This window comes from Opisthorchis viverrini (assembly GCF_000715545.1).
Source record: "Opisthorchis viverrini unplaced genomic scaffold opera_v5_10, whole genome shotgun sequence".
Lineage (NCBI taxonomy): Eukaryota > Metazoa > Platyhelminthes > Trematoda > Opisthorchiida > Opisthorchiidae > Opisthorchis > Opisthorchis viverrini.
The window spans coordinates 3664233-3680966 of NW_008751666.1; the positions used below are offsets into that span (position 1 = coordinate 3664233).

Sequence of the window (16734 nt, forward strand, 5' to 3'; positions counted from 1 at the left end):
CAGGAGCCCGCGTTCTAATTCAGTCATGTGCTGTCTGTCCATAAGTCTGTCTAAGTGTTTTACGCACCATGCCGGTCAATATTGCATCTTAAACAGGTTCAAGTCCACTCACTGCACCCATTTTTCTATTAGAATTTTCATTTGGGTTGAATTGATACCACAGTGATTACGAACCTTACTCACGGTATGCGACGAAAGCCCGCATCATTTGTTAGTGGGAAAATTTACCATTTATGCACCGGAATTTGTTCATCGCTGATATCCGTAAGCTCATCCGATTCGGTTCACGATGGTTTTCATTGTAACCATCTAAAGATATCCAAATTCGGCGGACATGTAGGTACGAATTCGCTCTTCGGTCGAATCAAAGATGACCCATAGTCTATGTAGAGAACATTTTCGCTTCGAAGAGGTTCAGTTAGTGTTTTCACAGTGTACACACCCCATGACACATCGTTTTTGAGGGACTAGCTAGCGCTAACTTCGCAAACGTCCAGCGGGTTGTACTGTCTTGACACATTACGTTTTAGGGTACAACGAACTCAAAGTTTTCTCCATTGTAAACAAACTTATCGGCTAAGATGAAATTTGGAGGAGAAACAGATAACCGGGGAAGGTTTCGAAATTTGTATCCCCTGGAAGATGTTTCCTCTTAATCCTTGCTTTCAACATTGGCATTATTGCCAAGGCGAAATCTTGCTCGTTCACAATGCGTGGAAGTCATCTTCAAACTAGGGGACTTTGTTCGTTCATTGCTCAAGACCAACTATCGGTGCCCGTTTGTCAAACAGCTGACACATAGTTCGGTCAGTCTGGAGGAATGGTTGATGTCGCATGACGACCTGGCCAACATCATACAGTACACTACTTATACAGTTAATTTTGAGTACCGATAATCCAAGAAAAATACAAAAGGCATCAGAATGAATGATCCATGTATCCTTGAGCTAAAATCGCCCCACTACAGTTGAAATGTTTTTTACAAATGGTGTTCCAGGGAATATCTTCCTAACAAAGTACTTCTGTTCTTGTATACTCGTATGGCAATATAGGGTCATCACAGTACCGTTTTCTCCTTCATTCTGCAGCGCGCAAGTGAGGGACATTGCAGTTGGGGCCAATCTGTCGCTTGTTCATGGATGTATCATTTAAATAGTCACAAGAATAAGGGATACTTCGCGACCAAAAAAACCTCTCGAGATTGCACGTTGCAGACATTTCCACTTAATGTTTTTCTGCACTGTTTGACCTATCAAATGAGCTTAATTTGCTAAGCTATGAAGCCCTCTGAATGTGAGTCACACTTCAAAGTGATCAACCAATTTTCATACTAGCGTTTTTAAAATGAAGCTTTTTTCAAATTATGAGTTCATGTGCTCACCATTCAGAACTGCTATGCGAACTTTACTATGCTTGTTGCTTCATCCTTTTCCAGGTAGTGGTTTGCAATTGGGCACCTCTGAAACGAACAGATAACTATGTGCATTGAGTAGACCATAGTTCGTTGATTTAGGTGGTAAAAATTGGGTTGGGCTATCTCTCAGTCAAGCCCGATTAAGCGTTACATTGAGCGCAAGCTTCCTCCATTTAATGGAACTATTACGAAAATTTGATGATACCATGTGATGTGGAGAGCGAAAACTGTATAACCGATAACGACAGTGAGCCTCATCCTGGCAGTTGTGTGAGATTAGACACCTCCCTAGAGGACAATTCTGTGGGCAACTTTTGCAGAAATATACACGCTGCCGAATGCGACCTGATGGACTTGTGAAAGTTTCTTCTGGTGTTAAGTAAACGGCAGGAGCATATTCCTTGGTCAGTGAAGGTTGCTATGGTATGGATATCTCACACCTAGAAACAAATCCGTTCTCCTCTCTGGCTCTTCACTAATAAAAAGAGCGTGTTTAGCTTCTATAAGCCCTGTTTTAAGACGACCCAGCATTCAGAATGTAGGCAATTTTCCACGAAGTTGATGACATTCTAAGGCAAGCCTTGACCTACCAGAATATTACCTTAACTGAAGCTATGATTTCGGAAACCACCTAATAGGCGCGTGACTAGAATAGAGGCAAGTTTAAGGTAAAATGATTGATTCCTCTACATTCACGTGATGATTCCAAATAGGCAGTGGAGGTCCCATCTAGCAGGACTCCTTGGGTTCAATACACATTAACCCTACAATCTAAATCAATTCCTCAAGCAAACTGGGATCACTAAATCACACATTGTTTCTCGTCATTCAAGATTCAGGATAAAATAGGGACAGAAGTTCTTGAAGACACTTACCACCTGCTAACTTGCATTAGAGCCAAACGATAAGTACAAAATTAGGAGCAGACTATGAAGATGGGTGCGGATTCATCGGGTTCATTGAAGCAGTGAAAATGAGCAGATTTGACCTGGGTAGCAATAAAATAGTAGGTGCATAGGTTGGCTGGAGTAGGTGTTAGTAGCGAGCGGATAGGTTGCAAGTTCAGCTTCATGCGGAACGCTTTTTACAGCCAATAGAATGTACTCACCCTCTGGCGATCGAACATGGGATTAAATGAAACGGCCGTATACTAGTAAGTGAAAAATTATAGTTTGTCGAGTGCATGCATGTTCACCTAGAACAGAAACAGCGCAGCACGTTCACATCAATCTGTAACTGGTGTTTCGAGTTTCAAGGATTAGTTGTTTTTCTTATCACTGAATGCACATTCGAAAGCTTGCAAGTGCTGACATCTGAGCACGAATGTTTGCAGCGCACTTGAGTGCTAGAATGACAATAAATGTATTTCTAGGTGGCGGCCAAGCCATCACGTGGCCGGTTATTCGGGTATGATGAGCACACCGAGGAAACTAGAGCTGAGTTGAAAGCTGAATACACTTATTGAAAAACAATCCGTAGGTAGGACAGTGTCTAGTGTTGGATGAAGTTCGCTCTAGCGAGACAGAAATGGAGTGATGAAAAGAGAGATGACACTTCTGGTAACTGCCACCCGGCTGAATAACTTTGGCCAAAGTCACTCAGAACATCACTGCTTGACCAAACCAGGTTGTAGGTTACCGGGTTTGCAACTTACTGAGTTGAGAAATCTGCTATACAGCTCATACTGACGTAACGTTCTAGCCCCGGGCACAACATACTTTGTCCATAGATGACACCGAAAGAGGACATTGTGGTCTATTCATGTGCTTTTTCAACCACGGATTGCATTCGAAAACCGAAGCCCTCCTTCGCTAAAAATCAAGTACACAGCGCCGAGGTGTGTGTGAGGAAATCTTTGTACTCTACACTGATAAAACCCATTCTTTGTTAACCGGTTTGTGTAAAATGCCAAGAAATCCTTTTGACATAAAATGAGTCTTGCATTCTTACTTTATGTGATGGATTAGCAAGTGGTTTTGCAAATTGAGGTCAGCTGGGGCGCCATAAGGAATTCGATTACCAGAAGTAATGAAATCACCTAGATTAGGAGAAGTGAAGCTGGACAGAATTCAAGATGGACGCTACACTCATTCAAGAGCACATGAAATGGTTTCGCTGTGAACACTCTGGCCACAGCACAATCTCCGTCACACATTTTCACGGAAATGTGGATAATTTGAGAAGCCAAATGCTCCCCACGGATGGCTTGTAAAATTCCAAGGTCTTCCTAAGATTTGCGACCGATCGAGTTGCGTCTGGATCTATGCTCTTATGATATGTATTATATGGGCGTCGCCAATTCCAAATTTCACAAACCGGGTGGTATGTGTGACGGGAGTTCTAAGGATATCTCTGCAAACATCTACCGGCGGTGTCAGGTTTTCAGAAGTATCGAAGCTACATGAATGAAATTTGCCACAGAACATAGCAAGCGAAACTGAGTCTGAAAAATTAAAAATCACCATACAGCTAGCGTCACTGTGACTCATCATATCGGATGAGATTGGTTTATACGTGATGTTTGAAGGTAATAAATGCCCTCAAAAACGTCGCGATTCTTTAGGAAGAAGACCCACCGCCACGAAGGGACACTTTGGCTAGTTCGCCAAAAGTTGCCTAATGAGGACTTTACCGTATTGCGGAATAGCTAGTGCTGGACAAAAATGATGTCTGAAAGTGACGCACTCCATTCAAACAACAAATGAATGTTTCTTTACTTCACTGGACAAAAGGTAAACTTTTTCGGCCAACGAGGACAATGTCATCTCTCGGAGAAACTCTCAAAACACAGCAGAATTGAAAGAGAATGATCCGGCAGTTTAAAAAAGGAAAAGTATGGAGAATTTGTATCGTGCTAGGCAAGCGCCAGTAGTTGTCGAAGTGCGCAAAAGTCTCCGGAACTTCTGTACTTTCCACCATTTCAGAAATTCCATGGAAATTAACATAATTCATTTCTGAAATGGTTGATCGGCACATCATACGAATTTAGTTGTCACCATTGGATTAACCACTGCGATATTTACATAGTCAACGAATGTCTCGAATTTCCTCTCATTGTATTCAAATAAGGCCATAGGTCACATAATTTGTTCAGTATATACCTATTCTTGGTTGACTCTGTCGTTGAAGGAAAGTCGGTTAACGAAGCTTGAGCATTTCTCGTCGCATTCCTTTTCGGGTGGTGATTAATTTGAGGTTTTTGAACTACTGAAGCCATTCAAGTAGGTTTATTACCCTGCCATTCTGGTGAAACGACGTGCGCTTGTCCGCACAAACTAGATTTTGTGCTCCGTCTACTTCGACACGAAGTACTCTTTTGGTGCAAGTCAAACCTACCTCCAGGTGTGACAATAATCGGTAGCGTTTCGCTGAGGGGGCCATCTCCAGCTGCATTGTAAGCGTTTGTCTTCAGGTAATAAGTTGCGTTTGGAACAAGTTGAGTGAGATGATGTCTCTCCTCCGGAGTTCTCGCCACCAGCCACGAACTTAGCGGATCTTCTGGCCTCGTGGTGAAGTAAATTTTGTAACCCTGTGGAAAAGTTTGCATATAGGGATGTAAGTTTACACTGGCTACATGCGGGAACATGACTTTACACTACGCTATTGGTGATGCAAACTAACGGTAGTTTGTCGGCAGAAAGAAGGCAGTGGGTTTAACCTATGCGCTTATGCTGGAAAGCCGGCTGTTGTATCGGTATCCGACCTTTCCAGCCTACAGTCATTTTGTCCGTAGTCAGTACAATCTACAAATATTTCATCTCCGGATACTTCATGGACATTCCAACCAATGAAAGCTGTGCACCATTTGACTCTTCAGACCTAAATTAACTTTTTGCCTGTAGACAAGGAAAGTCAGATAGTATCACTGTAACCTGATATTAGGACTCAAGATCACAGTCACGTAAGTGCCTTCACAAGAAAAACGGTGTACATGATTTCGGTCATACGCTAATATCATTATTATTAGACATATAAGATGAATATAAGTTGAATCGAACCAAAATGAAATTCCATCTGTCATGCGGCTATATTCATATGGAGACCATGTAATTTTAGTCCAAGAGACTTTCAAATAAATCCGTGTACTGTAGGGGAGATTAAGCTTAGATTCCATAGGTAAAACAATGCACTGAACGCTTTTCATCACTTGTGTGTACGCAATGAGGTATTGACATTAGTTTAACCATTACTCAGAAGAGACGAATTAAAGTTCCTCCTCACCCTCATGTGGTTGTTTATCCTCGATCAGATGACGCGTCATCTTTTTACTATTCTTCAAACCAGTTGGTGTGATATCTTCATCCTTATTTTTCACTCCAGTGCAGTAAAAGTTTAACTACCCTATTTGGACTATTCAGAATGTACAGTTTGTATTTCCTCTTCGAGGGACAACCTCCTAATAGTGCTATGTTCAATGGAACATTGACCTTCAAATATCTTACTATAATCCGTTTAGTTTTATGGCCTGTGGGATGGATTCTAACAGCTTTGTTTGGTCTATTAGTCTTGGGGGCTGAAATGACGAGTAGTGAGCTCTCTGGAGTTTAGTACAAAAGAGTTGGCAATTAGCAACACTCGTCTCGTCACGGAGACCCGCGAGGATGCGGTTGATACACATGAAGGGAAGAGGCTCTTCGATTCAGAGCTATTTATTGGAAAACACCAACTGAATATTTACAGACTATTGGAGAGGGGAGCAAAACTCCCATATGCATCTTGTTTATAAAAACAAGGTATCCGCCTTCTTCTCGAACGCGTCTTCCTAAACCTTCCTGGATACTCATTGACTATCAATCCGATGTAAACGAATTCTACAAAGCAATTCCACAAATTCCGTGATGAATCTCACTTTTCAATAGACGCAAATCGGATTTATGAGAAAACCGCATACTACTCGCATGCCACCTCAGCAGTGTCGATTGCTACACCCTTAGTTGATGGGCCATGTTCAGAAACAGTTAGGAAAGGATGCAGGTAGAAGGGAGAAGAACAGGTAGTCACTCCTCTCAATAACGCAGCCATGTGGTTCTTACGTGTGAGAACCATCCAGGTTGCGAACCGTCTTAACAGAGCAAGCTGCTTATATCTTACGAAAAGCACGTGGTAATTCTTCGTAGTACCGAATTAAACTCGAATCGAACATTGAGTTACACACCAGGGACTTACTGTGATTCGACCGTTGGGTTCCAGTGGGGGTTTCCAAGATACCATGATGGAATTGGGTGAAACCACAGCTGCATGCAGGACTTGTGGAGGTGAACTTGGGGCTGTGTGAAATGGGAAAACAGACAGAATAGATACATTGGTTTTATCGCCATGAACTCTTAATGAGGTGGTAAATGGCGCTTTAGGGTTGTGTCAGAAAGTACCAGGTAGAGAAATTCCACGAGCACAGAACAAAGGCATACAAATCGAAGCAACAAGCCAACCATTGAATGGGGTTCCACTCATAGAGTAGGGGTAGAGGGAACATGTGTGCAATGTACGCCGATAATTCGGCATTGAAATGTGAGTGAGCTGAGGATACTTGACAAGTAAACACATGCTTAGTTCAACTGGGTTATTATCACCAAGCAGTTCGGGTTTATTCCACTTCTAGAGAAAAGATAGTTTCGCTAGCAAAACACCCGTTCTTTAGTATCATGAATGTTTCTGCACGTGATTTTCTCCGTCTAGTCTGATAAACGAGAACGGGGTTGACAGTAGTTCAGAGTGGAGTAAAACGTCATGGACTGTAAGTTTAACAGCGAACAGACTGAATCACCATGCATCGGTTCCTGGTCAGGCTAGTCGGCCCAGTAACCGAACGTTTCGAAAATAACAGGAAGACAAAGGACCTTAAATCCCTGAATTCGGTCACGTGCAAAGTTTGTGAAAATTTGTCTTCTAAGCGGCAATTGGAGTTAGTTTATTCAATCAGGCTTGCAAATGGAGCAGAGATTTGACATCGATGTACTCACTACTGGTTTAAAGACCTCAGGGGAAGCAAAGTTGAAATCAGTTCATAAAAGAGTCGAAATATTGGTGTATCACTTTACCACCCTGTTGGATATGTACGCGGTAAAGCACTGCTTTTGGTCACATGCTATCCCACTAAATGCTCTTCACCCTAATTTTCCGCACTCAAGTTATGCTTCCTGCTTATCACCAATTCAACTTTAAAGGCTCTGACTTACACATGATGAAAAGGTTTACGGATTACATCAGAACTGTGACATGACACGAGATTCTTAAAATTGATCTGTTTCGTATGTAAACCATTCCTACAGTGTTGTATCATTAATCGCATCCAAGATTTTTGTGCACAAACACCCCCACAAATTAACCTTGATGCTTTGAATCTTATCTTCAGGATTAGGTTTCCCACTGGTGGACAAATTGATGGCATTCAGAAAATACCTATTCCGAGTTTCATCTTGGGAGAGGTTTTTTGACATTTTAAATGACGTGCTGCCTTGGAATCAATGTACGCCATCATGTAAAGTGCTGTTTGTGGTTAGGTTATCTTTAGAGACAGCAATGTGTTCTCCCATGTCACATGAACATTTGAACATTTGAACTAAGAGACGTGGAAACCAGCCAGCTAAAAGCGGTTTCCTCTGATGTGTACTCTCTTTTGGTGGTTTGTTTGTCGGTGGTTGAGTCTATGTGGAAAACATCACTAAGAATTACAGTGACAAACAATCTCTTGATTCAGAAGTGAAACCGTGAGGAACTTATGAAAAACATCTCTTCCTGTTACCAACGTTAGTTGAATGCTACCAGAAATGAAGCTAATTCATCAAATTCAACTGAAAGAATTAACCATTTCAAAAACCTTTCTAAGAGGAACGTTCTGTAACGAAGGGGCGTGTTACTCATGAGTGATCACGTTGTATGGACCTGTCAGGTACGAATAGAAGTATCGATCGAGCAGACTGCTAGAGAATGAGACTGGAAAAATTAGTCTGGATTATATTCGACATTTTCAGTGTTGCGAACGACTGTCGGACTCCACTCCGACTACAGAAAACAAAAACACAAGTAAACTCAGTAGGCATACACTTGTATTTCCGTTCAAAAGTACAAAGATGCATGAAGATTATGAATACTGTCACCTCCTGCGGAAAAGGTCAGTTACTTGAAAGGCCACATCACAGGAGAAACTAATTAACGTTCAATTTCTCTAGATTGTTCAGGCAGCGAATTAATTCAAAGAAGAGGCCACCATGAAGAACAGAGCACAGGTTTTAGGCCTCCTTAGGAGTAACACCGGATGATAAGTGGATGGATGGACAAACAGATAGACGAAAGGATTATGCATGGATATATTAGATGTAATATATCATATTATATATACTATATATTTCATGTCGTATATATGTTTATTTATACACATTGATATGCACTACTCATTGGTATGCTACCAATTTATCTATTTGCCTGGCCTACCAATTCAATATAGATGTTTTTACTGCTACAACCACTAGACGTAAAATACCATGTGCATTTTGTTTAATCGAATATGATGTAAAATATAGCACTCATTCCTTTGGTATGGTTGAAAAAGCACGGGAGCCGTTGTACAAGGTCACAGCAACAAAAAATTTCTGGCTCCCGTAAACAAGGTTCACACAAAGACTTTTTCAAATTTTTGCGACAAAAGCCTTCTCAAGAGAAGAATTTTTCAGTAAACTTTAACTTTGAAAATTATCACCTGATTAGTGATCAATCTTCGGTCCTGAAGATCAAAGAAATTTCACTTCGTGTTCATCACTGAATTCAGTATAAACGTGACAATGGTTTAAGAACTCCCAGCATGCTTTTTGAATGTCATTTAAGCTCCACCAAGCAGATCACTGAATTCGCACTGTTTTGGATCATTTAGGTTGTATTTAAAGCAACCCACCAATATATAGACCAGTACTGGTCCAAGTGGATTTTCGTCGTTACACTCTCGGTTTGTTAATAACAGAAGTGAGCACATTTGATGCACGGAAGCAACAAACTTTAGGGAAATTCGCCCGAAAGTTGAGATAGTACCCACGACACCTTGAGCAGAGTGGCACATTTGGTAAATAAGGTTCCTGTGGTTCCAAAAAAACTCGTGGAGGCCTTCATCAAACACCGTCGACTGAACGCGCTTTTTGATGTAGTTATCAGCTCATACTTGTGTCGCGTGTGGTAAGACGTGGGGTGCCGCGCGCACAAGCTCAGTGTGCCAGCTGGCGTCTTGTCCACAAAGTCGTGTTTGTAGTTGACCTCAAACGTTATTTACTGATGATTCTTGCTGCGCTTTGTTTGGGTCATGATCTGTTCGCCTCTGGATGATTCTCAGTCGGCTGTATTGCTTTCCTCTCCGAACAATTTTAGACAACTCAACAGTAGTTAGAACATTTTGTCTTATCACTAGACCGTGAGATTCATTAGGGAGAAACTCTAAGAGTATGCGTAAACTATTCCACCTGATGCGTGAGGCAACCTTGCAGGGGCCTGCGGTAAGCGAAACAATGATTGCAACGGCTCGCTCCTCCCTAAAAAAGGCTGCCTTAATCGTTCCGGTGAACACTTTCAACAACAGTTCAGCTAACCATCTGCAGTTGCACACCATCAGGCCTGGAGAACGTAATGGGGACATCCGACCTCTTCGAAAGTGAGCGGGTACCCTTTCTCTTTCAAGTGTCAGCAATCAGTTGGTCTCGCTCTGTTTCTGAAGATGGAGGTGGAATCCTTAGTTGGTACCCGTCCAAATTCCTTGCTTCTGTATGTGTGAAACAGACCGTCCGAAAAACTAGGGTGAGTCAACAGCGATGCCCATTTTCAGAAAGGGTACTCGTAGTGAATGTGGCACTCACTTAGGAAGTTGCTTGACGTTGTAACTATACTCTTTGACTAGACAAGGGGCATTAAGATGGGACCCGAGAACAGCAAACAGGATTCCTGCAGAGAAGGGGTTGTGTGAATCACTTTTACACACTTCACCAAGTGTTGGAGCAAGGGGTTGTTTAAACTTCGAGAGCGCATTCGGCCCTGTAGGCCGGTTAGCTCTAATCAACACGCTTGGGCAACAGAGTGTACCACAGAGGTTTGTGAGTAGCGTGCTATGTTTGTGATCATATACATGGTGGCGAATGAGAAAGTATGAGGTGCAGGGATGTCCCTGAATTAAAAAAATATTGGTGATATAGTGAGGCGGACAAGAGATGTTCTTCAAACCCCGATGTTCAGATCGCTGCGAGCGAGCACTTGTCGGCCTGGAATATGCAGATTAGATTTTTGTTATTTCTGAGAAGAAGTAGGAAGCAAAGGCATTACTTGAGAAGCTGACCAAGGTCATCCAGTTCTTCGGTATGTGCTTCGCGCCAATGAACTGCAAAGTTTTGCCGAAGAATGTACAGTCTTTGAACATGTTTCTTAGAGTTCAAGGAGTGGAAGTCCTGGAACACTTTACCTATCATGAAACTTGCATTAGTTCAGATAGTAGTGTGACAGACAAAGTGAACGCTTGAATCTCGAAGGCCAAAACTGGTTTTACAAGTTAGCGTCACTTTGGTGCCAAAAAGGTATATTCATGGGTCTCAAAGGATGCGTGTGTCAGACTACAGTGCGGGTTGTATTGTACAGCTGCGATACTTGGCTACTTCGGACCCGGGATCCTCGACATCTTAAAGTCTCTAGTCACAGATGCTTCAAAAGTATAGCTAAAACCGTTTGTAACCGGTGAATTGGCGAAATAGTGGACAGAATTTCACTTGGCAAAAGGTAATGAAGGATTTCACTAAATCTTGGGTGCTGTTTGTGCTGTTCGCCTTTCAGGATAGGTTATGCGCGCTTGATTGGGACACTGGAAAATATGGCGGCTAAACGAATTCGGTGGCGTTCATGTTTTCAGCCTCTACCCAGAATGTCTGATTTAGTGTTGGGAAATTTTGGACCTTGGATATTTGAAGTAGACTAACACAAATCCGCTTCTCGCTCCATTTCTTTCTTCTTTTCTTTATGAAGCCTTGGTTAAATTAATCGATACGGTCTTAGGACACTGATGCACCAATAGTCTCATTTGGTATTGCTGTCGATATTGTTGCTACTGCTGCTGCTGATGATGATCACGATAATGAGATCGATCAGAGTGTACGAGGGGCAATCCACCATGATAAAACCGCTGTGTCCACCAAGATATCCTCAACTAAATGATATGTGCTTTACAGTGGGATCGTTCTAATGATGAGGTACATCTATTCTGCTTGTCCACTGTAGTGGTGGATTACCTTCGAGCGTTCTCATGCAGTATTCTGGAGTTGGTCGTTTTTTTTACAGATTCTCCACACTTGCATTAGCTTGCCTCGAGGCTAAACCAGGGCAGCCGTAAATGAGCGGTTAATTCCCATAGCCAGTGTTTTCCGAAAGTGCATCAATCATACATAGATTGACTACGCACATCAAAGCAAAACCTCCAACAGTTGAAATTTAACCTCAGTTAGATTAGTTTTGTTCCTCGCGTGTCCATCCGGTTAGCTTAAAATTCGTTCGTAATGTTGACGTATTAATTAAAAGACTTACCAGGTCTTCTTGTTGATAGAGGAGTTAGATTTTTGTTGGTAGTTTGAAGGACTTAGATATATCGACAGAGAGTAAAGCCAATGTATGCCAAAAAGCCTAGATTTATCGTACTGTTGTTTCTTCCTAGTTGACGATCAGTAACAGTGCGCAATCTACAAAACTCTGGAGAGCTTATCCGTCTAAATCCTGGCTAGTAGTTGGAATTTGGATCGTTCGGTCACAACGGGCGAGATAGCGAAAGTGGTTAGAGTCTGAATTTCCTGACTGGAAGGTCCGTGGTTCGAACCCAACCTCTGCCACTCGACTTCCTCTGTCTAGGCTTGGGCAACCTGGCCCTCGTGCAACCTTCGGGTGGCATGACAGTTGGGCACTGAAAGGGTGTTACAGCTGAACGACTTCTTTCTTTCGGTCAGGACGGGATGATCAACACTGTGATAGGATAAAGCACCACACATCCGTTAGTCACGCCTCTTGACTAAAGTAGGGTTTAATACACTACTTGTAAGGTTGCTGGAAATTCTTCAACAGCCTACGACTGGGTTCGCCCTTCTTGGGGCTCATCAGGTGGGCTCATTCCCCGGGCTACTTTAGGCGGCTTGGTGCAGCACATTCGGTTGCTTCGAAACATCGTAAACGAAAGATTCAACTGGGTTCCAGGTGGGTCTCTCACAAGACCAGACTTGTTTGCAACTGAGTGTATTTCGTTAACGTATTGTTTTCCTCCATATCAACGCCTATCAACAATAAAAATCCAGTTAAACTGATTTCATTCACACCCTTTGGAGCAGTTAATTCATTCACTTAACCTCGTCTCTGACTTTCATCGGGTATGATTTCATCTTCCGTGTTCATTTCCAAGAGCTCTAAGTAACGGACAGCAAGCCTTGGAGAAGCACTAATCTAACAGTGTTCTACGAAACACTGAAAACTGATGAACATTTAGGTGTGAGTGTATGACCAATCTTCAATGTCACCTAGTAACACTGAAAATTAGGCACCTCTCATGCAGAAGTATTTTGACGATGTTCCCAATTCGTAAGCATTTAACTGTAATGAAAGCGAATTGACCAAGTTTGTTTTTGAGCACATTTTTACTCAGATGTTCAGAACACTTGTGCACCCATCTCTAGCGTCCTAGCGTAAATCGGACGTGCGCATTGTGAGGGACTTAGCACTGTTTTATTCCTCCCACATTTGTGAGATGTGAGTATTTTTCAGACTTCCTTATAAAACGAAACGGACGTTATATGACCACTCATTTAGTGTTAACGCGATACAGGGCGGCGTGCATTAGCTATCCACTATGACGATATACAGCATAGTGAACCAGTTTATTACCGAAATACAGCTGCTTGCGTCTTACTCATAAAAAATCATGAAGAGTTTCCCACTTTTCCTGGAAAAATAAGGTTGGTAAAAATCGATTTACGGTTGATTCTTAAGAGCTTTTGAAGTGTTGTTCCAGGTGTGTTTTTGACGGGAAAAGGTCTGTCCAATTTTAATCGATTACATGTGCTGGTAGGAACGACTCTCATAAACTGGGATACCGAATATTTTTTTAAATATTTAATGCATGAAAATTTGAAATATATCGTGTTTTTTCATACCAGCCCTAGTTTCGTTTCAGCTCCTAGACAAGCCAAACTCAATTTGACCATTTTGCGGACGGAAACATGTTGCCTTTAATAGCCTGTCTGAACTCGTTGGCAGGCATGACCATCAGGATTGTATCTAATAAAAGACAAAGCAAGCCTGATCTAGGGCAGATTGAAAGGAACTTCGAGAGAATGGGCAAGTTAATTGCAGTCATACACGTTCTTGCTGCACTTCTTTAGGTGCACAATACGACTCACGTATCAATCAGACGAGGACTCGGTTACCCGTTCATGTACGTAGTCACAGAATTGGTGGATTGAAATAATTGTTTTGTGCCCTGAGTATACAGATTTCAAACGCTAGCACCATCAAAACTATAAACTCATAATAAACTCATCTAATTCTACTGAAACTACAGACTGGTGCTTCGAATTTGGTTTGAGTCATTGGGATAGGTCTCACAGTGACACGATCTAGGATATGGATCGAACTAGAATAATGCCTACGTAATTGCAGTACATACATCCACTACTGAAAGCTTTCGAACTTGGTTCCACAAGAAGCTGCAGCGGTGCTCTGTCAGGTCTCATTACAGTTCAGAATTCAGACTTCAAACTTCATTACAGTTCAGCTAGAACACATCAGTTGAACGGACGATAGCGACTGTGTGTGATAGCTGTATGTTGTAGGAAAATTTTTTTTCGTGAAAACGTAGTGAGATTCCAAGAAGCACGGTTTTTCATCTTTGTTAGAGTCCATCAGGTGAGTATAAACGTACCGGACATATGACACTATTTGTAGGTAGTCTTTGGTTTTTATGCAGGGATATTCCGAGTTGGATATTGATCAGACCTGATCGTTGGTTTGTTCCTTGAGCTGGGCAATTTAATTACAAACAATTCATCACCAACCGAGGTGATATCATCACTGCGTTGTTAGAGAACGTATCGGTGCTAACCACCAACCCATCACTGCGGTCCCTAAGAACGTACCAATGATGTTACTTCGATTGCTGGAGAAAAAACGAAACGTGCATGTACGCCACCTGAGCTACCAACGTTCTCCTGTACGATTAGATCTGTTGAGAGGATCCAGGATAAGTCAGATAAAAACCTGATTATTTGCCAGCATCCGGAGTGATTTCTGAGAATTGGTGCGCACCTAAGCTGACTTGAACTTTGACGTGTCACAGTAAGCTATTGTTTGCGTCATGAAACGTGGCTGGATTTGTTAGTGGAAAGTTTGCACCAGGCCATGCAGAGTAACCTGTTTAATTTTCATCATTTCTAGTTATAAACAGTTAAAACTTAATTTTTTATTAGCGTATCTGGGTTTTCCTTGCTGCCAGAATAACTTCAGTCAGTATAGTTGGAGTGCCTAATTGCTTTCAAGGATGTCTGTAAAACCCCTTTCTTGCGACGCGGTCTGAAATTCTTCCCTCCACTGGAACAATAGGTGATTTCATTCGTTCAGATGTCTGGAGTAATATTACATGGCTGTAGACAACATTCGAAAAGAATATTGCTTGTGGTACAAGCCTGGACTGTAGATGCTACTAACATTTGCATTACAGTGAGCATAAACGTCTGGCCGGGCTCGAAAAGTGGACAACCAATCGACCCGTTCTCATGATGAGGTGAAAATACCTAATATTAATTTAGGTTTTAAGTGGGAGGGAGGGTGTGAAGCTGCCGGGCGAATAGCTTCGGACAGGCCAAAAGGCACTTGCTTACGGAGAAACTTCTGTTTGGTAGTGTCGAGTGGAAATAAGGACAGAAAAAAGTAGGATCACACATGGTGATCAGTAAGTAGAGAGGAAGGAAAACGTTCGCACTTGTACGTAGAATATTGTTTATAATAGAGGGACCACACAGGTGGAATAGTCTAAGTGATTACACCTGGGCTGGTTGTGCTTACGTACGGGAAATCAGTGTGATTGGCATTAGTACAAGCAAACAATACTGCACGTGTGTCTAATTCTGCTGTTGCATTAGTCCATTATATGCTGTCTAATATAAACAATATATCCTTTCAAAGACCACTCTCTCATCTCTGAGAACCGATAAACTTGTAGAAGCAAGAATACCTCGACCGGAAGGCCACCGCCTATCATTATGTTCCTGTAGAAACGAGTTCCCTGGTGGCGCATGATTAGGTTTTGAACACTGAATTTTGTCCAAAGTGCTTGGGGTTTCATCAAACTCACTTCATGTTTAAGTGAGAGAAAGTGAAAAAAAGGTTGTTGTTGTTGTAGCAGTCAACATCCTTTCAATTATATAAGCAGGCGTACAACATCAGGCATCAAAACGCGTTTACATCCATCTCATCGAATCCAGTGAAAGTGCTATTGGACGCAAAACATGGGATTTGCCCACCAGATGACAAACTTGGTCCATTCCACGTTGCCTAGACTGACATAGTCCGATGTGTGTTCTCATGGTTATTACACATTTCCCGCTGTTCGTATGAATCCATAAGCTGGGTAGAGGGATTTAACTAACTCTCCGAATCTTCTTAATAGTTTCTGGGTGTCTACAGTTTACTGACATGGTTGGATGTAAATGCAATGTAAGACGACAAAGTGTTTGGAGCCTGATGAGAGAAATGACTTGTATGAGCCCCTCTCCTTTGAGATGCACAATTATTCGTAAAGCTTCTTCACAAAAATAGTTAGAGATCCTGAGAAATGTTGACAACAAACTTGGATTAAGGTCACTCTATCACTTCAGGTGTGTAATGGAGAACAGTATCAGGTAAGATAATAAAAGAGAATTAGTATTACCTTCCGGATTTCAAAGGGGAGCTCCAACGATATGAGCGACTACTTTGGTTTACACGTCTTTGGTTTCATCTAATGATGGCAATGCATTCAGCAAAACGTAGTGTCTTATATATCCTATAGACGTACACAATACGGGATGCGGTTGCCGGCTAGACACAGATCCCACCCTCAGGTAAGCGACGGGTTGCTCATGAAGCCTTGTCGGTTGTTTAGTTGATAACGAATTTAAATTTCGGATTGGGCTTGTTGTGGAGGATTGATCGATTGGTTGCGGTATTCAAATCGAGGTATGTTCCGCTCGTCTGAGTCTACGTTTCCTAACAGCTCTGTCAGGGCACGCAACCGAGCACATACACGTGAAACGGTAAGCGAGACTGAAACTGGTGTATCGAGTTAGTGAAAC

The 16734-nt window shown here is 42.1% G+C and overlaps 1 protein-coding gene across 1 annotated transcript; it reads left to right on the plus strand.

The window, feature by feature from the left end:
• Nucleotides 1-12544: 12544 nt before the first annotated feature.
• On the plus strand, nucleotides 12545-15958 carry T265_12697 (hypothetical protein; the record flags this gene model as incomplete). Its single annotated transcript, XM_009164960.1, has 2 exons — nucleotides 12545-12610; nucleotides 15848-15958. Coding segments are annotated over 2 exons (174 nt in total), but the record flags the coding sequence as incomplete, so codon positions are not given.
• Nucleotides 15959-16734: the final 776 nt, after the last annotated feature.